Source organism: Arachis hypogaea, chromosome 19, assembly GCF_003086295.3.
Source record: "Arachis hypogaea cultivar Tifrunner chromosome 19, arahy.Tifrunner.gnm2.J5K5, whole genome shotgun sequence".
Classification (NCBI taxonomy): Eukaryota; Viridiplantae; Streptophyta; class Magnoliopsida; order Fabales; family Fabaceae; genus Arachis; species Arachis hypogaea.
This window is the reverse complement of record NC_092054.1, coordinates 11,457,512-11,481,817: the sequence shown is the minus strand read 5'-3', so window position 1 is coordinate 11,481,817 and position 24,306 is coordinate 11,457,512. Positions and strand designations below refer to the sequence as shown.

General features: G+C 30.6%; 2 protein-coding genes across 2 annotated transcripts; one reads left to right on the top strand and one right to left on the bottom strand.

Annotated features, from left to right (window-relative positions):
* The first annotated feature begins 9,754 nt into the window (after positions 1 to 9,754).
* On the top strand, positions 9,755 to 14,865 carry LOC112775924 (non-specific phospholipase C3). Its single transcript, XM_025819834.3, has 4 exons — positions 9,755 to 10,464; positions 12,972 to 13,381; positions 14,067 to 14,237; positions 14,336 to 14,865. Exons 1-4 carry the CDS (start codon positions 9,806 to 9,808, stop codon positions 14,671 to 14,673), a joined length of 1,578 nt encoding a protein of 525 aa, XP_025675619.1. The 5' UTR covers positions 9,755 to 9,805; the 3' UTR covers positions 14,674 to 14,865.
* Positions 14,866 to 15,745: 880 nt separating this feature from the next.
* On the bottom strand, positions 15,746 to 17,273 carry LOC112775925 (uncharacterized). The gene is made up of 5 exons (XM_025819835.2): positions 16,981 to 17,273; positions 16,860 to 16,910; positions 16,648 to 16,739; positions 16,473 to 16,550; positions 15,746 to 16,114 (listed from the first exon to the last, which is right to left on the bottom strand). The coding sequence occupies exons 1-5, from the start codon at positions 17,089 to 17,091 to the stop codon at positions 15,967 to 15,969; spliced, it is 480 nt and encodes a 159-aa protein (XP_025675620.1). The 5' UTR covers positions 17,092 to 17,273; the 3' UTR covers positions 15,746 to 15,966.
* Between the last annotated feature and the right edge of the window lie 7,033 nt (positions 17,274 to 24,306).

Sequence of the window (24,306 nt, the reverse complement as noted above, 5' to 3'; positions counted from 1 at the left end):
TTTCTTGTGAATTGATGTGCAATTATTTTTTTAATTTAATTCTTTTTCTGTAATCCTGCAGCACTCCACAACTCCATGAACCTGCTGAAAACACACCAACAGAGCCAACAAATCCTTCTAAAATAAGTTTTACACAATATAACTCTCTTTCAATATTTTTTGTCTATTCTTATACTATTTTATATGTCACCATGCAGTCATCCACCCCCTCAAGCCACTGCTGCATTAATGATGGTTGCCAAGACAACATCATTTGTAAAGCATGACTTTTCTATGCCATCGTTCAACCTTGGCTTTTCTGAATCGAGTTAGGAAGATACACTGACTCAAGAAAGTCAATCGGCAGTTGAGAAGGGAAAAACTCAAGAGAGCCCGATATTGGTTGAAGAATTAGAAGAGCTGGTGGAGTAGATTGTAAATACTGAGGTTGCGATAGTGTTAAATTTTGCTGAGGATAAAAGTCCCCCACGCTAAAAGGTGCAGCCTGTGAGCTTTGATGACAAGCTCCAAACTCTTGTAAGGCGGAGCGAAATAACAAGCAACTTTTAGAAAAAATGCTATTTCTGGGCCACAACTCTCAAGACCTATGACGATACAAGCAGTAACGAGTGGGACATATTATTCTTCCTCAACCATCAACATCCGCTGGAAATAACAAAAGGGCACTTTGCATCTTTAAAGACCAATACATATATTGAAAATCTGGTAATCTTAGAATAACATTAATGATTTTATTATGAGTTGTTGTGCCATATATGTAATAACTTTAGGTTTTTTATTTTCCTAGATTGTCTCTGCAATGTGTCTTCTTTTGAACAAAAAAAGAATTAAAAGATTTAAAAAACAAATATACTATCTCCCCCCTAATATTGTGATAAGGTATAGTAAATTCAAATTTCGGTGTATTTTTATAATGTATTGTGTGTTATAACTGTTTCTTTCGGTGTTATACAAATTTTGCAGAATATGACTTTGGGGAATCATAAGGGCAAGTTCAAACAGTCAAAAACTAACAAGCCTAACACAATTCTTTCAGTAGGTGTCAATTAAACTAAAAAAATATTCTCTTTGGCCAAAATTCAGATATTTGCTCCAGTTTGCTATGCGGATCATTGGTGGATATGGATGGCAGATGTTAAAAATAAGAAATTTCATGTCCTTGACCTATTTCACAAAAAGTCTCCTTTGAAAGAAAGAACGCAACTTAATAAATTTGTTGTAAGTTACTTCTGTTTTTTCTATAAATTCTTTAGTTTCTGTCTGTTGTTAGCAATATAAAAATTCAATATAGCTCTATTCGAAGTAACGTGTACTATTGGATCATTTTGGTGTAATTTGATTTTAAATGTAGTCTTTTTTATATTTTATTTTTTTATTTTATTTTTAGGGCTACCTGATTTCAAGGATGAGGGTATTTGTCAGAGGACAACCTCTGACGAAAAAGGATGATGAAATTAAAGCACCATATGTTAACATTGTCGGCCAACATACCAAGTATAAATCTTTCTCTCTGATAAATTGTGTTTTTTCTTACTGTCCTATTTTATTTTGCTAAATTATTTTTATTTTTAGCTACGATTATGTCATTTATGTGATGAAATGGCTCGAGATAATTGAACCACAAAACATCAAAAAGAGCAAATATGAATGGGACAATTGGACACAGTTAACTTTCTTTAAAAATAGATAACTCTATATTACTTTACTAAATTAATAGATTTTAATAAAAGAAATTTCTTTAAACTATAGGCAGAAGTCAATCATTTCAGAGTTGAATATGCTTCGCTGATTCTGTTTGATGAAATGAATCGACTCAGAGATAGAGCCATTCAAGAAAGTGAAGCTATTAGATTGTCCAAGCCGTCTGCAGCATTATTGAGTCCTTATTGTGAATTACGTTCAGAAGATATCGACAGTGAATAGTTTGAATGTCATAGACTGTTAACATTGTGTACTAAATTGTTTGTTTGAACACATACTTTCTATAAATTGTATAGTTTGTGAATATTTAATCCAAGCTTTTTATAAATTTTTTTTGCAAAAATAAACTTCTATGAAACTGTCTGTGCTGTATTCAAATGCTGTTAATTACAGGTTCAAAAAATTCCAGGGGAACAAGATTAAATAGTCTAATACACCAAATTTCTTTTATAATACACCGAAAAATAACTGAAATACACCAGAAACGCGTGTATACATATTTTTTTGTAAAATTTAACCAGGAAACATGGGAATTCAGAAATTTGAGTTGTTACCCTTATTGAGTATTAAATTGTCTATGTATTGTATATTTAAAACAAACAACATCTCAAAATATAAAAAAAAAAACAAAGAAAACATAAAAAAGAAGAGCATGCAGAATACACCAAAAAATGTTCATTGGTACACCGAAATAGAGTCACATTACACCGAAAAAACTATCCTATGCTACTGAATCTCTGAACTGATAATTCATAACATGTCCATGATATTGGCTGGAATTCGATTGCACCACTGAATCACCATAAAAAAGGTTCAACTGCAAAAAATAAAATCACATATTAGCAAAACTATTAATAAAAATAAACTCAATTATCCCCTGTTTAAAGAACATCACTTTTACCTCGTTTAGAGCTTTTGTTTTCTTTTTCTTTATAGCATTTGCAATATGTTTTTTCGTCTTGGAACCTAGTCTATTTTTGGGACATCCTCTTGTTCTCACGCGTGGAGGGTTTTGAAACTCGTTAATATCTTCCAAGAAAGCATCTTCGTGAGATAACAAACATTTTTTCTTACTTTTGGCTTTGTATTCTTGCATCTTAACCATCGTATTATTGTAAGCACGGTGTAGAATCACAGTCAGTTCCTCTGATTTTGATGCAAATTCGCAGATATTTTATGACCGAAATACCAAATCATTAAATCTCTTACTTCTTGGCTCCAACAGAGGCTCGATGTGGCTGCTCTTGATACGTGTATACCTCCTCTTTACGTTCTTGCTCCATCGTTCCAATATATATCTCAATGATACTTTATTTACTCGCTCAAAGCTTAATGCGCTTAGAGAGTGACGGCACAATATCCCTCTTGACTCAAATAATAAGCACTGGTATTTAACTTCAGCTGATACCCTATCGTATATAACCGCAAACTTGTTGAATATTGAGTTAGAAACCTATTCTACAACTTCATATACCGTATAGCCTAGAGCAGAGTGTGTTGATCTTGTGATGCAATTCATCTTTTCTCTAAATTATGCTTGGACTTTCCTAAACTTCTCATAAGTATACACATGTTGAAATTGAGCTTCTTTTGAGAATTTTGTTGCACATGGTATGACGGTATGAAAATATGCAGCATCCGATTCTCTTTGCTCTCTGCTCTCTACTACCTAGGCAATTATCGTACTGTTTGACGAATTGGATAAGTGAGCTGTTCCACGTAATGAACTTGTTAAAAAAAGCATGCATGCTCTCGCTCCTTTGTGTGCTTCTCATCCTGACCCAAAAGTGGTGATCGAGATAAACTAGAATCCATAAATGACGATCTTCAAAAAGCTTTGCAAAAACACCTAAAGAACTAACATACACCAAAAAATATGCAATTTACACCTCTGCTGCACAGGCGAAACACATACTGAAATTAACAATATCACTTAATCCTAATAAAAAATAACATTACCTGAAAGTCACTTATTGTCCCCAAGACCATATACTTTATTAGAAAATTATTTCAATTCCTATCAAATGATTCTTTTGTAATAGAGTTCCAAACAACATGACTTATCTTGTGTTTGATTTCTTCGTGTCGCTTGTAGCCATTTAATTTACTTGGAATCTTCTTCATGATGTGCCAAATACACTACCGACGAATTGTTGTGGGCATACAAGCCTCAATAGCCCTTTGCATTGATGTGCATTGATCGGTAAGAATGTCTTTCGGAGCATTTCTCCCATGCAACAAAACCAACATTTAAATAACCATTTGAATGATTGAATATCCTCGTTTTTTCTCAAAGCACATCTCAAAAGTGTTTATTGATGGTGGTGATTCACCCCGACAAAAGAACCAAAAATTAGATTATACCTAAATATGATGATACAGAAACATAATCATTAATGCACCAAAATAATATCTCTTTACACTGAAAATGGTACCAAATACACATAAACTAGAACAGCATATTACCTATTTATATTATAAGTGGTATCGAATGAAATAACATCTCCAAAATACTCACAGGCAGCCCTGTTTCTTGCGTTCGCCCAAAAAGCAATCTTAATCGACTGATCAACCTCAGGTTCAAGCTCGAAAAAGAAATTCTGATTCTTCTCTTTCATTCTTAATATGCATTTCCCAAGTTTTTTTGCATCCTCTAGTTCCTAAACATTTCGCACTTTTCTCGTGATATAATTTCTCACATCTTTTTTAATAAAACTTAACTCACGATGACCCCCGACTGCTGCGACAAATGATTGGTTTGTTTTACTTGGTTTGATTTCGGCTTCCTCGTTATTCTCTATTGTACATCGTACGGACATGCTTAGTTCCATGTGTTGTTTAAGCATCTCTACTTGATTTGCACAACAGGGGTGTGAATGATGCAACACAACCTTTGAAATGATCCAAACACCAACGTCCTTCAATATGTGTATATAAATTTTTGTAGGACAATTTAATCCAACTGAGGGGTTTGTCTTCTCAGTTGGAGATATGTTTGATTTTCATTTTTCCTTTCTGCTACATGTAATCAATTGGTTCTTAATTTCATTTCCCTTCTTATTTGTGCCCTGAATTCTTGTAGAAAAACCTGCAACTTTCGAATAATTTTTGTAGAATTTTGTAATATCTTCAAGCATGTTAAAAGTCATCACAACCTTTGGAACAAACTGCTCATCAACATCGCACAGAAACTACAAAATTCACCGAAAATAGTCTACAATACACCGTATTAAAAGCTAGCCTACACCGAAACTCATCATCAAAAATAATAAAATCAGATTCAAAACTCATTATTAAACAGAAACTAAAACGATTTAACTATAGAATCATAAACTACAAAAAAACTACATTATCTAGATTCAAATCACACCTCACTACTTGATTCGATTCAAAACAATAATACGCTTCACCCTCGTTCAATTGAAAATTCTAAACCTGTAAATACACCGAAAAGTTCCTAATACAGCAAAATAGTGCTAATATACATCGAAACGAGAAATACAACAGATTCATCAGAACTCCTATATTACATTCAATTCAAACCAACAATGAACAGCAATTTTCACAAGCAATTTTCACACCATTATTAATCTACAGAATCATAAACTACTAACGAAAACATTAACTAGAATTGAACCACACCTCAGCCACTTCATTGAATTCAAAACAATGATCCACTTTGCTCTGGTTCAATTGACAATCTGACCTGAATAATTCATTATCTTTAAAATTGGTTTCAAAACTTAATTTAAAAAACGAATGTAGAGAACGAAGGAAATTGAGAAAAACGAAGAAAGAGAAGCAGATAAAACACACAGAAACGAAGGAAAAAAACGCAGAAAACACAAAGATGGAAGATCGAAATTGATGACGAAATTCAAAAAAGAAAACGAAATTCTTTCGAAAAAGGCAGTTATATATTCACATGTTAATTGAAAAATTGGTTAGATTAATAACGTGTGAGATGAATTAAATTAAAAAGACTTATATAAACTTATATCGAAAAATGACTTATATGTAAAGAATATTTATTTTATAAGAACAACCTCAATTATTAGTGGTTTTTTTTATAACATATACCAAATAAAGCTAAAAAAGCATGGCATGTATACAATAAAACAATACATGTAAATATATAAATATAATGATTAATTTAATTATTATTTTTTTATATAAATTTACATAAAATTATCTTTACAACAACTTTTAACTATTAATTTTACACATAACTTTTTATTTTAATTTTTTTTAAAAGATCGAATTTCTCTCGCTAATTCTTTCTTCCAACAAAATTCACCCTCTGCAACTTTTCTTAAGCACACACACGTATAGAAGAATTGAGAAATTTAGTTGGTTGACCCGTATCTTTTAATATTATTTATCAGAATTTCAATTATAATCCTGGTTGAGCAATGGATATTATATTCGACTATGTTACGATCAATTATTAAAATTATCTAATATAAAATATAAATTTATATTAAAAATAAATTAAATTACATATATATTTATACATAAATATATTAATAATTATATAGACTCCCCATACTCAATTAAGAGGTTGCGGGTTTGAATCTCCTATCTTTTCAAATTTTTGCCAAAAAACAATAGCTCAAATGGTATAATCTCCCCATACTCAATTAAGAGATTGCAGATTCGATTCTCTATATCTTCGGTAAAAAACATAAATAAATAAAATATATATATATATATATATATATATATTAATAACTAATTTTAATGTATAAATAATATTTTTTTATTATATAAAAGAAAAGAGAGAGGGGCCGAAGGGGGTGTTTATTGGGTTAGGGAGATGACTGATATTTAGTTAACGGAAAATTTCAATGAGTACTAAAAATTAATAAATCATTTGTGTGTGTATATATATATTATTTTTTAATTATTTTATATATTTTTTAATAAAATAATAAATCACTAAATAAAAATTAAATTTTTATAGCTGAATAACCATTTTTTTTACAAAAAAACAATTATATATTTTTATATAAAAGCAAATTGATAGCTATCTTTTTTTGTCTATATAACATAGTTATTTAATTAAAGCAAAGTAATATTATTGTTATTATCTTTCTTTGTAATTTTTTCATATTATCCTTGATTCTCATTACTTTGCTTTCCATAATAATGATACGAGAAAATTTTTATTACCAAGATAGAAAGTATTGTTAATAATTAGAACGATAACAAAAGTATTGTTATTATAATTGGAACGATAACAAATTAACAACTACTCCATTAGATAAAAAAGGCAAAGTTTTACATTCATCCCTATCCATTAAAGTATTTCAAATTTTGCATTCTCATATTTACTTACTTTGTTCGGTTGTTCTTCATATAAAAATCATTTCTTTTTTTTCCAGTTTCTTTTTAATATTATTCAACATAAAAACCTTATTTGAAGATTATATTTATGAATAATGACAGTTGTTAAATCACATGTCCACCACTTGTCCTTCCAAGTTCCAACTGGCACTTCATATTCATATCTAAATCCCAAACGAAAAAGCAAAACAAAGTTTAATTTGATAAGATCCAAACAAATTTAATTATTCTGTTTGAAGTAACAAGCCCATTGCCCACACTTGCACGTTGTTTTCTTTTCTCATTTGTTTCCCAATCCATTTCCTTATCTCTAATCTAATCTATTTCCCTAAGTTGCTTTATATATATATATATATATATATATATATATATATATATATATATATATATATATATATATATATATATATATATATATATATATCAGGTTATTAAAATTTATTATTTTTTATTATTAATTAGTTATTAATATTAAAAAATATGAGATCAAATATATTATTAAATTAAAAAAATTAAGTTAATAATTAAAAAATAATAAATTCAAATGATGTTTAACATTTTATATATATATATATATATATATATATATATATATATATATATATATATATATATATATATATATATATATATATATATATATATATATGTGTGTGTGTGTGTGTGTGTGTATTATTCCTTATGTCAAGTGAAAGTGACTACTTATTGTTCAAAGCATCCATAAAATGAAAATCCTCGAGAGCATGATGAGTTATATCTTTTTAATAAAGTTGTCTCTTCATGGTTTGAAGTTGAGTTCAATTCTTAGATATTCTCTTTAATTAGTTGTTTAAGAGTTGATAAAAAAAAAATAAAAAATCCATTGACTAGTTCTCTTTTGAGATTTTAAAATGATCAAAATGGTTATCTTATTCCTTTAATAATATTTTTCTATTTCCATTAAAAGATATTTTAATAATTTTTGTAAAGTCATAAATTAACATATCTAAATACACATTTTCTATGTTAATACGTCATTTTGATGTTTTAATATATTAATAAATTACAAGGAAAAAGGAAAATAAACATGTTGAATCATCACTTTTATGTTATTATGCACTAAAATTGTCCATGGCAAATTTGAGAAGTTAAAATATTCGGTCACATCTTATATATAGAGGATTAATAATTTATCTTAATTTTATAAGTTTTATTTATTTTTAATTTATTTTTATCATTAATTCATATTTCATTTTCAAATTTATTAAAAAATTATACTTTAAAATTAATCATCATCATCCTTCATTTAAATACAGTCATCATCATCCATCTGCTCATTATGCTCACCAACAATCTCAATTCAAAATATAATTCATTTTTTTAAATAAATCAAACTTAAAACATATAATCTTTAAAAACAAATCTTTTTAAATAATTACTTTAAACAAAACTTTCCAATTTTTATAAATTCGACAGTATCTCTTCTAAAATTTGAATTCGACCACTTTTTTCGAGTTCCATTCAAACATTTTTCAAACCTTTCTCAATCATTTTTAAATAGAAAATTATTTTCAATAATCAAACAGTTCCAAATATCAATTTTTTTTTTAATTTATTTTTGTGTTGTACGTTAAATTTTTGTGTGGTATATATTTTATTGGTTAAATTTTAATACTCTAAACATGTGATTCCTTCAAATTTTTTATACTATATACAAAAATTTATGTGTGGTACATCGAAATTTCTGTTTTGAATATAGTGCTAATATTTCTGGGCATGTGGTTCTATTGTGCTGTTTTGTGCTATAAATAAATTTTGTTTGTATTCTAATTTTTTGAATATATACAAAAAAAAAAAAACATGAAAAAAATGATGACAATAATAATAATAATGATAAGAACAACAATGGAAAAGAAGCACGCATACAACAAGCTATAAGCAGACTAGGTTTAAAAATCGTTTGGCCGCCTAATTTAATTTTAATGCCATTTTAAATATAATTTTTTTATATTGTATATTTTTGTAAATTTAAAAAAAAATAACATTAATAAAAAATATTATGTTCACACTAAAATTAACTATTATGTATATATTTATAAATAAATATATATGTAATATAATTTATTTTTAATGTATATTTTATATTTTAATATATATTTTATATTAATAATTAATAATTATAATAGTTAATTTTAATATTCATCTAATATAATTGTATCAAAATAAGAATACAAATAACAATATTTATTTTTCAATTAAGAGGTTGCCAATGAATAATAACTCAAATGGCATAGTCTCTATACTCAATTAAGAGGTTGTAGGTTTGAATCTCATATTTTTGATAAAAAAAAAAAAAAACTATTTATTTTTCAAATTGAATCAAGTCATATTTCAATTTAAAACAAATCGTAGAATAATTAGTTATTTTTTATTAAAATTTTCAATTATGATGATACGATGATGATGAGTACCAAAGTAGTGCTATAATATATTGACGCTTTTGAAAAAATGAAAATAAAAATATGAAAATGTTTCATATGCCAGTATTCATTAATATTTAATTATTAAAAAATATATAATCTCACGTTATTAAATATAATCTTATATCATTAAAATATTAATAATAACTAATTAATTATTACAAATCACAAAATATGTGAGCCTAATATTAGTGTAAAAATATAATGGGGCTATTGAATTTAGCATTGTCACGCCAATATATAAAGAAGCAACCAACCAACCATGAAAGGGAAACAAGAAAACACGCCAACTAACTAACATGGCTTCAAGCAGCTCAGGCAGCAATGAAAGCCACTCCAAAATCAAAACGGTCGTCGTTTTGGTCCAAGAAAACCGCTCCTTCGACCACATGCTAGGATGGATGAAGTCTCTAAACCCGGAGATCGACGGCGTAACCGGTACCGAATCGAACCCGGTTTCCACCACCGATCCAAACTCAAACCGAATTCAATTCGGAGACCGGTCCGTCTACGTCGACCCGGACCCAGGCCACTCCATCCAAGACATCTACGAGCAAATCTTCGGGGAGCCCTGGAGCGAGTCGTCGGCGGCAAAAAAATTGCCACCGACAATGCAGGGGTTCGTCCAGAACGCAGGGCGGCAAGAGGCGGCAAAGGACAAGAATCTGCCGCCGATGACGGAGACAGTTATGAATGGGTTTAGAGCAGAGCGGGTTCCAGTGTACGCAGAGTTAGTTAAGGAGTTTGCAGTATGTGACCGTTGGTTTGCGCCGGTTCCCGCGTCGACGCAACCGAACAGGCTGTACGTGCACTCTGCGACGTCGCATGGGTTGACGAGTAACGACACTGGGAAGCTGGTTGGAGGGCTGCCGCAGAAGACGATATTTGATTCTTTGGATGAGAATGGATTCAGTTTTGGGATTTATTATCAGTTGCCGCCAGCAACACTTTTCTACAGGTTAGTTCATGAACGTTAGAAAGGAGCTTTTTGTTTTTCCTGGCTTCAAAGATGCTTTATTCGTTCTGGTGGAGGAACGCCTTTTCCATCACATATCTCATTAATTAAAAATGGTTAAAAATTTTGATAAATTTTAATTAAATTATTAATTTTATGTAAAGATAATTATATATGGATTTTTGTTTTATTTTATTCATATAAGAATATTTTTTCACCTTTTATTTCTCTGTTTATGATAGCTTTATCCGAAATTAAATATTTAGAAAGTGTTTTTTGGTAGTTTAATTTCATTTACTTTCTAAAGATACTATCAACACTATAGGAAATTGGATGATTATTAATTAATTTTAGTTAATAAATAAAAGAATATTTTTTTTTTTTAATTGAGAGAATAAAATATGATTTTTAAAATTTACTTATCTTAATGTGGGGCAATTACTTTCATTGAGTTTTAAAAAATCAATAATAAGTACATATGTATAGATAATTGTTCCGTTGTAATAATTTATTTGTCCTCACATTTTAAAAAAATAATGTATAAAAAATATTTATATTATTAGATATTAATACAATAATAAAATTTATTGGATTATATAAATTTAAAACAAATAATAATAATAATAATTAATAATAACCTAATTATTTAATTACCTAGAGTCAAGTTTAACTTTTTAAATATAAATGAGATTATTAGTATTTAATATTTTTTATAATACATATCATTTATTTATTTTTTATTATTTTGTTTAATTTAATTTTTTTATACATTTAATATTATTTTTGTCGAAAATGTTTTTATCATAATATTATAAAATGTCAATTTTGTAATTAATTATCGAAAAATTATTTGAATCTTTGCTTAATAAAAAAAAGATATTATTTTATCTATACTTATATATAAAAAGAATTGTGATTGCTTAATTTAAATTTTTATTTTTTTCACAAGATTTTGGTCCTCTCTCACATCATTTTAGTAAAAATTCAGACACCAAAATAAAAAAAAAAGTGAAAATTATAAATTAATTCATTCGGGTTATATTTTTTTATAGATTTTAGCTATTGAGTTATTTTTTTTTTTGTGTATCATATAAAAAGATAAATAAAAATGTGATTCGACGGATATTAAATATTTGACGGATATACATCTAAAAGTATATTAGTGCTACTGTTACTCATGCAATATTCCCAAAATATTGCAATGAAAATATATTTTAAATTAATATACTTTTAGATGTATTAATTATATTTATTTATTAAAAATTTGATTAATTAATATACTCTAAAATTTAAATATCTAAATATTTAATGTTAATATATTTTATTATTTTTTTTTATTATTTTGTCTTTATTTCAAAAAATTTCTGAATTCGTCATTGAACTCTAACTTTTTAATGTTTTTTTCATATTTTTTATTTTATTTATAAAATTTTTTTATTTATACTTTAATATTTTATTTTTTTAAATAAAAAAATTGAGAAGATCCAATCTCTAAAAAGTGTCTTCTATAATAAAATGTACTACAAGGATTATTGAAACATTTTCATGCTGAATGTAATGGCGAGTCTGTCTATTTAGTGTATGAGACAATAAAATATAGATAATATATTTTATTTTTTTAGAAAAATGTTATTTGTAGGTTAAAAAATAGGTAATTATTTATATACTAATTCTTTCACGATATCTGTATAATTTGTTACTAGATTTCGCCTCTTACTGCGTTTATGCTTTTATTTCATGTTTTCGTTCAATTTTGAATTTGTCTCATTCTAAACAATATTAATTAATATTACGTAATAATTAAACGTGAGTCAACAATGTTTTGACTTTTGAGGATAATATATAAAATATAATATAAGAATTTTTTCTTTGCAAGTATTTGATAGATTAATTCAACGAGCTAATTCAAATGATATAATTTTTTTATACTCATTTAAAAATTGTAAGTTTGAGTCACACTCTTAACTTAAAAAAAAATATTTGATAAATTAGGCTTTATTTATTTATTTATTTTTTTGTGTTATGCTCCGAAGAAAAGAAAAAGTATATCGCTCCTTAAACTTTAAAGTTTGTTTAAAGTTTAAATTATAAATTTTAAATTTTAAATTTTAAACAATAAATTCTAAATTATAAACTAATCCTAAATTTAAAATTTTAAATTCTATGATCTAAATTATAAAATTTAAATTTGAGTTATTTATATATAGGGTTATGCTAGGTAACCAATGACTTTCTTGAACAACATGAACAACCATCAATAAGATAAAAACACACTACACTTCCAAATTATCCACCTAAATTTTAATATTAGAATAATCATCCACACACCTAGTAAAATAAACATCCGATATATCCATTGTTCACATTGTTTAGTATTTTCATTGTTCCTATATTTTTTTTATATAAATTAGTAAACAAATTCAGTAAGGAGCGTTTAAGGATATAGGCTTTATATGAGTAAATAAATTTCGAAATTTGAATATTTTTTATTGGTGTATCTTGGCTTCCAGGAATCTTAGGAAACTGAAGTACATAGATAACTTTCACCCATTTGACTTATCATTCAAGAAGCACTGCGAAGAAGGGAAGCTACCAAACTACGTAGTGATTGAGCAAAGATTCTTCGATCTGTTATCCATTCCAGGGAACGATGATCATCCATCCCATGATGTGGGAGAGGGGCAGAAATTTGTTAAGGAAGTGTACGAAGCACTGAGGAGTAGCCCTCAGTGGAACGAGATTCTGTTTGTGATCACATACGATGAACATGGAGGTTTCTATGATCATGTTCCAACTCCTGTTGAAGGAGTTCCTAGCCCTGACGACATTGTTGGTCCTGATCCATTTAAGTTCAAGTTTGATAGGCTTGGTGTTAGGGTTCCTGCCATCATTATCTCTCCATGGATTGAGCCTGGCAAAGGTAATAATAGTTAACCTGCATGCATTTCATCACGCAAAAGTATGTTTTTGTAATTTACGCTAAAATCCATCTTCTAGTTTAAGAGTCAAAATAATCCAATTCTAAATCATTTGGACATAATGTTTTTTTTTTTTTGGTGACTATTTGGACATAATGTTTTGGTATAATACAACGTACTTAACAAAAAAAAAAAAAAAAAAATCTCAAGTGGATTATCATCTTTTATGTTGTGGTGTGGAACATCTGGTTGAGTAAAAATAAAGATTTTTTGGAATTTAAAAATAAGCGTCGGATAAGTTATCCACAGATCCTTTGTGGGAAGACATTAGTAGAGGATATAAGTGTTTAGGAGGGGCGTAATGTTTTGTAGAGTACGTCTTTTTTTTTTTGGTAGCTTGTAGAGTACGTCTTTATTTTGTTAGTCTTTGTTTTTTATTATTGTTTACTTTGTAATAAAAAATACTTTATATATACCAAAATTAGCCATTATGTATTTGTATATAAATACATGTGTTATTTAACTCATTTTCATTGTGTATTTTTTATTTTTAACATATATTTTATACTAATGACTAATTTTAATATGCATCTAATATGGTTGTTTTGTAATAAACTCCACTTAATTACATTGAGCTTTCTCTCTAAAAAAAAAAATTAATGTTGTGTATAATATTGCATATTGCAGTGCTGCACAAACCTTCAGGACCATTCCCAACATCACAATACGAGCATTCATCAATACCAGCCACTGTAAAGAAAATATTCAATCTGCCTGAGTTCCTCACAAAGCGTGATGCATGGGCTGGAACATTTGAGGGTCTCTTAACTCTAACAACCCCACGAACAGATTGTCCAGGTTAATTATCTGTATCTAAATTGTCTTAAATATTTCCTTAATGCTGAAAATGTCAGTTATTTCCTTACCAGTAATTGTTTCTGTTTTGAATTTTGCAGAGACATTGCCAGAACCTGTGAAATTGAGAGACATTGGAGCTCAAGAACAAGCCAAGCTAAGCGATCTCCAGGTAGAATTAGTACAAATGGCAGCAACTCTAAATGGAGACCACAAAAAGAGCATATACCCCAACAAGTTAGTTGAGAATATGACTGTTTCAGATGCAGTTAAATACATTGAGGATGCATTCAGTACCTTCTTGGATGAGTGCAACAAAGCAAAGCAAAGTGGAGTTGATGGATCTCAAATTGTTGATTGTGCTGATAAGAATAAATCAACACCAAATTCCAATAATTTTTTTCACAAGTTGTTGAGTTGTATAGTTTGTGATCGATAGTTCAAAATTATTAAACATGTAATATTAATTCTACTTGGATCCCATTCATGCAGTTATTTATGTGTACAACAATAAAAGTGGCTTTGGCAGCCAAATGTGTTGAATAATAAATTTGTTGTATGTATTCCTGTCCGTTGAACATAATTAAGATTCTCAATTTAATAATAAAATTCATTTTCATTTTTGTAGTTACTACATACCCTATATATATATTTGTTTTACAATAACTACATCTAGCATATAGTTTTACCATGGTACCTTAGGCAACAATACAGAGACAGGAAATTCCTTTCTTTACTTCCTGAAAATGGCTACAAAAGAGAAGCGAAACAAACTATGGCTGGTCCTTTATTTTTCAACAAAATATATAGGATAGTTGCATATCAGAAACAAAAGAACCATGTATCTAACTAAAGCTGCAAGTGTCTGAAATGCTAAAGTTAATGATACCCTGCATCTAAGTATCTAACACGGCAATTATATTTGCCTCCGGAACACACGAAATAATACAGCACTAGAAAGTGTTACACTAATCATAACTCATAAGCAACTCATCACACACATTAGGAGAAATACTTGAATATGATCAGCATATGTCACCTCCAAGCTAAATTCATTTGCTACAGGAACTTTCTCCCCTTTCTAAATTGCATTACATTATGATTATACGAATAATGAATTTGGATAGGACTTAGGAGAGACCTATGAAATAACTGCTTAAGGAGAGAGCTAGTTATATCGAATATATGAGGTTTCCAGCAAAATTCGAATCACACTATAACCAGTTAGACTTACTATGTATCAATTTAAAACACCTCATAACTAGAAGAAACAATAGCAGCCACAAAATCGTGAATTTGAAAGCCAATAACAAAAATATATGAAGAGAACAAACCAATTAACACATTGAACAAAATATAGCAGCCAGAGTTTGTCCAGAAAATTCAGACAGCAGTTCAAACCCAAGATTTCAGCAAGAAAAAAAAAATAGAAGCTGCAATGCTACACACACACACACACACACAAATAAAGACGACAAACATAGCCCACAAATGTTGCATTGAGATAGAAGTTGTAAAATAATCTGAGATTTTTTCATTACCTTGCAACAATTTCAATCTAATTATTACATATGCTAAGGAAAAACTTCTAGCATAAGGGGCACTATGGGGGAACAGCTTGATTTGAAAATCATTGTGGCCTTGTGGGGAACAAGCAAAAACGAAGCATGAAAAAAAAATCAGATATCACAATAAAAATAGAAGTACTTGCATTACATTGAATTGAACCGCATCATAATCCAGATTCTGGTTTTTCCTCTTTAGGAGGTGCAAACTGCCTAGTGAGACGAGATCTCGTCCAGGGATCAACAGCAGCTCTCTGTGGTGGTTGTGGTGTTGGTGGCTTCGACTGTCTAAGCTCATTTTCCCGGTCAACAAACCTGTTAAAGACCGCAGAAGAAAATGATAAAAAAAGAGCACAATTCTCCTCAATTAACCCATTTTAAAACCACTAACATGACTATAAATTAGCAATAACCACTTAATAGAATCAAAACAACTATGTTTGTTTCAGTTATTCGAACAAAAAAATTAGCCTTTTTTAACCGAAACAATCAGAGTTGACACATTTGTACAAATTTTATAAAATATCCAGAATTTCCAAACAAAAAAAAGGGTTTTCAAAAAGCAAAACAAAATAGCTTCTAACTAAAAACAATTTTCAGCTTTTTCAAGTTGTAAAATCACATTATAAGACAGAATTTTAAGTTAAAACTACGAAGTTATATTTGATCATACTCAATATAGGCGAGTGGTGCAGCATCACCAACTCGAATACGAGTCCTTAGCACTCTGGTGTATCCACCTTCTCTATCCCTGCATCACAAACAAAAGAATGTCCATTCAGTGTTACACAATCAACAGAAACAACACAAACTTTTTAACTAGGGTTTGGATGAATCCGAATACAAACTTGTAACGATAAGATAGCTCAGTAAAGAGTTTGTGAAGGACATCATCTCCTCTCACAAAAGCACCAGCGCGCCTTGCAGCACACAAAGAACCCTAAAAAGCCACAATCAATCTATGAAGGAAGATTATATACACAAATTAATCATCAAAAGACTCTAGAATATTCTGATTCAAGTGCTAATAAATTTATAGAACAAAAGGAAAGAGCAAGACCTCCTTGCCGAGCTGAACCATGTTGTCAGCGAGTCTGCGAACCTCTTTAGCCTGGAAATGAAGATAAAATGAAATAAAATGAAAATGAAAATGAAATTGAAAAAGGAAGAAAGAGGGGAACCTTGGCAACAGTGGTTTCGATGCGCTCGTGCTTGATAAGCTGGGAAACCATGGTTCTGAGCATGGACATTCGGTGACCGGTGGGTCGACCCAGTTTCCGGAACTTCGTCATCTTCCGAAGTCACAGAGCACCCCTCTCTCTCTCTTTCACTCTCACTTTCACTTTCAGATTGGGAATCAGGGTTGCCGCCAAAGAGGGAGAGGGACACACTTCTGATTTCGCTTTGGGCTTCAACGTGTTGTGTACTTGTGTTCAATAACGGTTTTTTTAATTTTTATTTTTAAATGAAAAATAAGTTTTTCGAAATAAATAATTTTTAATATTATTTGATCAATATAAATATTAAATTATTTTTAATAAATAAATTTTATTAGTTTATGTGTATACATTTTGAAAAAATATAAATATTGATTTATGTGTATAAAATTTTGATAATATACATAAAAATTATATATTTTTTATATATAAAATTTCTATAAATATGAGTACAAATTATTACTGATAAAATATTAATAAAAAATAATAATATTTATTAATCACGCAGTATTGTTTTAAATGAAATATATTATTAAAATATGAAATAAATTTTTTTAATTTTTTTTTAATTATTTGATAAAGTATAATTTTTTATTATTTAATATTTTTTTATATATTTTTTTAATTTTATTTTTTTTTTACTAAAGATAGAAAGACTTAAGGCTGAGCACGGGTTGATTTGGTTCGGATTTATGATAAAATTAGAACCGAACCGATTAAAATATAATTGATTCAATTTTGTTCGAATTTGTATTTTTTGTATACGTACCAAACCACAATAAAATACTTGCTCATTAAGACTCATAAATAAATATATGACTCATAAATAAATACTTGCTCAATGAAAAGAAACATATTTATATATACAAAAACATGCGTGTGTTTATAATTTTAGTTCATATTAATTACCTTATGCTAAGTAGCAAGAAAAATTTATACAATAAATATCTAAACATTTAAAGTAGTATTTTTATTTTTTTTTTATTTTTACAATTTTTAATGGATTTAATTTTTTTATACAGATAATATAAAATAATTTTGTATAAATACCTAATTGTATATTATCATAAGTACTATAAAGTTGGTATAATTTATTCTTTTTACTAATATTTAACCATAAATGTATTTTTATAAAATGATATTAAAAATAGGTCTAAATAAGTCTGAAGTCATTTTATATACTCTTCTATAATTATATCAGTATTCTTAACAATAAAATCAACTGCATAATTGATTTTTTTTTAATCAATGTGTGACAAATTTTCAATGTCAACTCAAAATTTCTTGAATTTTTTTATTAAGTTTTTTGTTAGAATAATAACATAAAATTTCTTTTTATACATCATAAAAAAAAGTGTCTAAATAATTCGTTTCACAAATAACATTGCAAAAACTACATTCTCAAGTAAGGATTAATATTCCTCCAAATAACATGAATCTAATCTAAATAATATTAGCATTTTTAAATTTTTCAAAGCAACTTTTCATCCAACACCAACCCAAATTATAAATATAATTATCAAAACCTGTTGATCCACTAAAAGGACTTTAGTGTTGGGCCAACCGTGAGGAGCTCTCGACAATCGGAGAGAATTCGGGAAGAATCAAGTGAGAGAACATAAGATGAGAAGACACCACATCCAACTCAAAACCTTAAGGTGTCAAGTTAATGGGTCTCTCATCTTATAAACTCCTCACTCTTCCATGCTTTCTTTGATGTGGGACTAACTTCAACACTCCTCACACTTGCAACACTAACAATCTCCCCCTCTCCCCCTCAAGTGTGAGCTTCGTCCATCACACTGCCGCAAAACACCGCGGGACACGCCGCCCGAACCACCTTTGCCGGGAAGACTTTCGATGCTTCACCTTGAATACTCCTTAAAACCAGACCGATTAAACCATCGGGGCTCTGATACCACTTGTTGGGCCAACCGTGAGGAGCTCTCGACAATCGGGGAGAATTCAGGGAGGAATCAAGTGAGAAAACATAAGATGAGAAGACACCACATCCAACTCAAAACCTTAAGGTGTCAAGTTAATGGGTCTCTCATCTTATAAACTCCTCACTCTTCCATGCTTTCTTTGATGTGGGACTAACTTCAACACTCCTCACACTTGCGACACTAACATTTAGAACACTAGAAGAGAGAGAGTGTGTGTTGTGGTTAAAATTGTTAGTCATTGAACTTTTTTCTTATAATAATATTAAAAATAATTAATTTTTAAATTATTATTTAAAAAATCATTTTAAATATATAAATTTAATTAGTTAATCGTACAAAATTTATTAGCATCGAAATTATAATATTTTTTAATATTTTTAATTTTTGTCAATAATTATACTATTTATGTATTAAAAATTAATTATCAATTAATTACTATGTATATAATTGTGTATTTAATGTTTTATAAAAAAATTTATTATATTATTATAAAAAAATTGATTATTTATCCGTTATAGAATTAGTTATTTTACTATAATAAATTTAATTATTTTAACAAATAAAATATTATTTTAGTATGCATAGGTATTTTATTGAGGGTGAAGTTATATCTCAAAATTCTCTTCCTTCCTCCTTCAAATTAATTTTAGTGTAATATCTGAAATCAATTTTTATTGATTTTTTAGTCAAATAATTTGATTATAAATAAATTTTAACGACTAAATCAGTCTTTAAATTTTTTATTTTAAACAAATTAATTCTTATAACAAAATTTCGTAAAAAATTAGACAAATTAATATTTGTCATTATTTAATAAAAACTTCACAAATTTTAAGACTACGTTTGGAAAATTTTTTAACATGATAGAAAAATTCTATTCTATCGAAAAAAAATGATTTATATTTAAACTTTAATTTCATGGTTTAAAATTATTTTAATATATTTGTAGAATTGAGTGCAAATATTTGGTTTTGGATAATTTTTAAATGAATAATTTTTTTTATAAATTAAGTAAATTATCAATTTTACTCTCGAATAATCAGAATGCTGATAAAAATAATCTTTATTTTTATTAATAACAAAAATACATCTAAAATATTGAAAAATACTACAAAAATACTCAATTTTAAATAAAAATTTATTCCATTAATAAAGTTGTCTGAGCTATCAAACAGATTTCGTTACACCCCCTTCTTCTGCTTCTCTTTCATTTTCCCTCGCTCCCTTCCTCCCTAAAGTAACTACAACAACAATAAATAGCATCTCAGTCACTCCTTCCCTCCCCCAAATCTCCCAGAAGTTGTTGCAAGCTGCAACAACAACAACATATCTCAGTTATCCCAAAATTGCAACAACGACAACAACATCATCTTCCTAACTAAAGCTCCTGCAACAACATCTTCTTCATTATTTCTCTCCTCAAATACAATGTCGCCTCTTCTTCCACAGTTTCTCTCCCTCAAGTATGATAATGGTCTTACTCTTTACCAGTTCTTGCGATGGTATCGAGGATTAGGATAAGTAAAACAACAGAGGAATAGAGAGAGTAGGATCAGAAAAGTCTTTTTTTTGGTTATTTTCTTATTTGGTTACAATAGCTCTCTTAATATAGAGTAATTAGGAAACTAAATATAGAAATAATCCTAATTGATTACATTTGATTTTCCTTGATTTTCTCTTATACCCAATGATTTGTTCTTTAATTAGAATATTCTAACAGATATTCTAACACTCCCCCTCAAGTTGAGCAGTAGGATCACCAATGCTGAGCTTGCTAAGAACACGAGTAAAAGCTTTGGCTGTGACAGCTTTGGTAAGAATGTCTGCCCATTGATCTTCTGACCTTACAAATGGAAGCTCAATACTACCATCCTCAATCTTTTCCTTGATGAAGTGTCTGTCCACCTCAACATGCTTGGTTCTGTCATGTTGTACAGGATTCTCCGAGATACTGATTGCTGCCTTATTATCACACCTTAATTGACTTGGTAGTATTGGAAGAAAACCAATTTCAGTTATCAATTTTTTGATCCACAAAATTTCAGTTATCCCTTTGGCAATTCCCCGGAATTCAGCTTCTGCGCTTGAAAGGGCAACCACCTTCTGTTTCTTACTCCTCCATGTCACTAGGTTACCTCCCACAAGAGTAAAATAGCCTGATGTGGATCTCCTATCATTTGGATTACCAGCCCAGTCAGCATCAGTGTATGCTTCAATGTTTAAGTGCCCATTTTTTTGGAACATGATCCCACTTCCTGGTGTCCCTTTCAGGTATCGGATAACCCTCATGGCAGCTTCCATATGATCTTCTTGAGGTTGATGCATAAATTGGCTTATTACTCCCACTGCATATGCTATATCTGGCCGAGTGTGTGACAGATAAATCAATTTCCCAACTAGTCGTTGGTACCTTTCTTTATCTGCCAGATTGGCACCCTCCTCAAATTTTAGCCCATGGTTAACCTGCATAGGAGTATCTGCAGGCTTACAATCGACCATTCCTGTTTCTGCAAGAAGATCCATAATATACTTTCTTTGGGAAATAAAGATTCCTTTGTTGGAGCGTAGAACCTCTATTCCCAAGAAGTACTTTAATCCTCCTAAATCCTTCATTTCAAATTCTTTGAATAGATTACTTCTCAATCTTGCAATTTCTTCTATATCGCTCCCAGTTATGATCATGTCATCCACATATATGATTAAGCATGTGATCATATTTTCCCTTTTTTTCAAAAATAAAGTATGGTCAGAGTTACTTTGTTTGTACCCGTACCTTTTCATAGCCACTGTAAATCTTCCGAACCAGGCACGTGGGGATTGTTTGAGTCCATAGAGAGCCCTTTTTAATTTGCAAACTTCATTTTTCTGGAATTTTTCAGAGAATCCTGGAGGAGCTTCCATGTACACTTCTTCTTTCAATTCCCCATGGAGAAAGGCATTCTTGACGTCAAACTGATGGAGAGGCCAATCTTCATTTGCTGCTATTGAAAAAAGGACTCTGATGGTGTCAATCTTTGCAACTGGTGAGAAGGTTTCTGAGTAGTCAATGCCATACGTTTGTGTATAGCCTTTGGCTACTAACCTTGCTTTATACCTCTCAATGGTACCATCTGCTTTGTGTTTAATAGTGAAAACCCACTGACACCCAACCGGCTTCTTTTTTGCTGGCAAGATGCACTTTTCCCAAGTTCCATTTTTTTCTAGAGCCTCCATTTCTGCTTTCATAGCTTCTCGCCACTCGCCCTTCTTACTGGCTTCATGAACTGTTCTGGGAATATCTTCAGCTAGAAGGGAGGTAAAAAAAGCTTTTGCAACGTCTGCCACTCCTTCTCTGGTTGTCCTAATAGGATACTTTGAACTGCGAGAGACAAGTCCTGGGGAATATCTGTCAGGAGGTACTCCTCTGTTCCTTCTTGGAGGAAGTGTGAATGGCTCTGATTCTGGTTCCTCAAGTCTTGAAGCTAATCTGTCATTGTTAGTGACTTCATTCATAACAGGAGATAACTCAATAGATTGATGGTCACTTACCTTTTGTTGAACATTCTCAGAAGGAGGCTCATTGGTTGTGTTAGTTTCTTCCACATTGTCAAAGGCATGCTCGGTGGCGCCATCTACTTGCTCTTTTGGAACAGTTTTGTGGCAACTAAGATTAACTAACCAACTTGGTGGTTCACTGGTTTTCTCCCCCTGAACAACAAGTTGGTCGCTGAAGAAATATTCTGATTCAAGAAAATCACAATCCATAGTCACATGTACACGACGAGTGATAGGATTGTAACAACGATACCCCTTTTGGTATGTAGCATACCCCATGAAGACACATTTCTCAGCACATGGATCGAACTTGGTTCTGGTAGCTTTAGGGATATGGACAAACACAGAGCACCCAAAAACTCTTGGAGGTAATGTTTGGACAGGAGGAAGTACTGTCTGAGTGGCCAAAACCTGCAAGGGTGTTCTGTGGTGGAGGATCTGGGAGGGCAACCTGTTCAGAAGATACGTCGAGGTAGCAACAGCTTCAGGCCAGAAACGTGTTGGAACCTGTGCATCAAACATCATGGCCCGAGTCATCTCTAGTAGCTTACGATTTTTTCGTTCTGCCACACCATTCTGTTGGGGTGTATTTGGGCACGATGTTTGATGAATTAAACCATTTTCCCTAAAGAAATCTTGCATGGATCTGTTCACAAACTCCCCTCCATTATCTGATCGAAGCACTTGAATTTTTTTATCAAATTGAGTGTGAATCATTTGATAGAAAGCATAGAATTTATCAGGCACTTCAGATTTGTTTTTTAGAAAATATACCCACGTCATTCGAGAGAAATCATCCACAAATAATACAAAATACTGAAGTTGATTGTTATGGGAATTAGGTGCTGGGCCCCATACATCAGAATGTACTAATGAAAAAGCAGAACTAACTCTAGTGTTACTCGGGGAGTAAGTAGCTCTATGATTCTTTGCCCGAATACAAGTCTCACATTTAATGGGTTCAGTGTTACTCGAAAAAAGACTAGGAAATAAAATCTTAAGGTACCCAAATGAGGGGTGTCCCAGGCGTCTATGCCATAACCAGAGTTGCCTTGTAGCCGTTCCGTGAGCAAGCATGGCATGTCCCTTGTGAGCAACCTCATCAACGTAGTAAAGACCTCCACGTTCAGTACCACGCCCAATGATCTCCTTCGTATGAATGTCCTGCAAAAGGCAAAAGGTAGAGAACATGAGAACCACACAATTTAGCTCCTTTGTAACTTGACTAACAGAGAGTAATTTTGAGGATAGTGCAGGGACATAAAGACAATTTTTTAATTTTAATTTTTTTGAAAACATAATTGATCCTCCTCCTTGAACTGCAATTAATTCCCCACTGGCTGTCTCAATATGGGCCTTAACAGGAGTAGAAAGATTGTCAAAATCATGAGGATCATGAGTCATAGTATCAGTGGCTCCACAATCAAAAATCCATTCATCAGCCTTTTTTGGGCCAGAATTTTTTTCTGACTGGGCTGCCTTCACAGAACTGAGCCCTGTAATTTTTGAAGAGATTTGGGCCATGAAAGGGGTTTGGGCTACGGACTCACCGCCCCTTTTATTTGGACCAACCCACTTACTAGGGTCATCTGGCCCAAACAGCCCATGAGGGTTCTCATTCTCTTCAGAGCTCTCTTCTTCTCCATGCGCGGTTTCCCCTCTGCTCTTACCTCCATGAGCGACTGCAGCTCTCCCATGGATTGCTTGTGACTCTGTCTCTTTATCTCTTCCAGCGTCACCACCGCTGTTGCTGGCGGCCTGTGGGTTGCCCACGGCAGTGGCAGCCTTGTGGTTTTTTGGCTTGGGATCT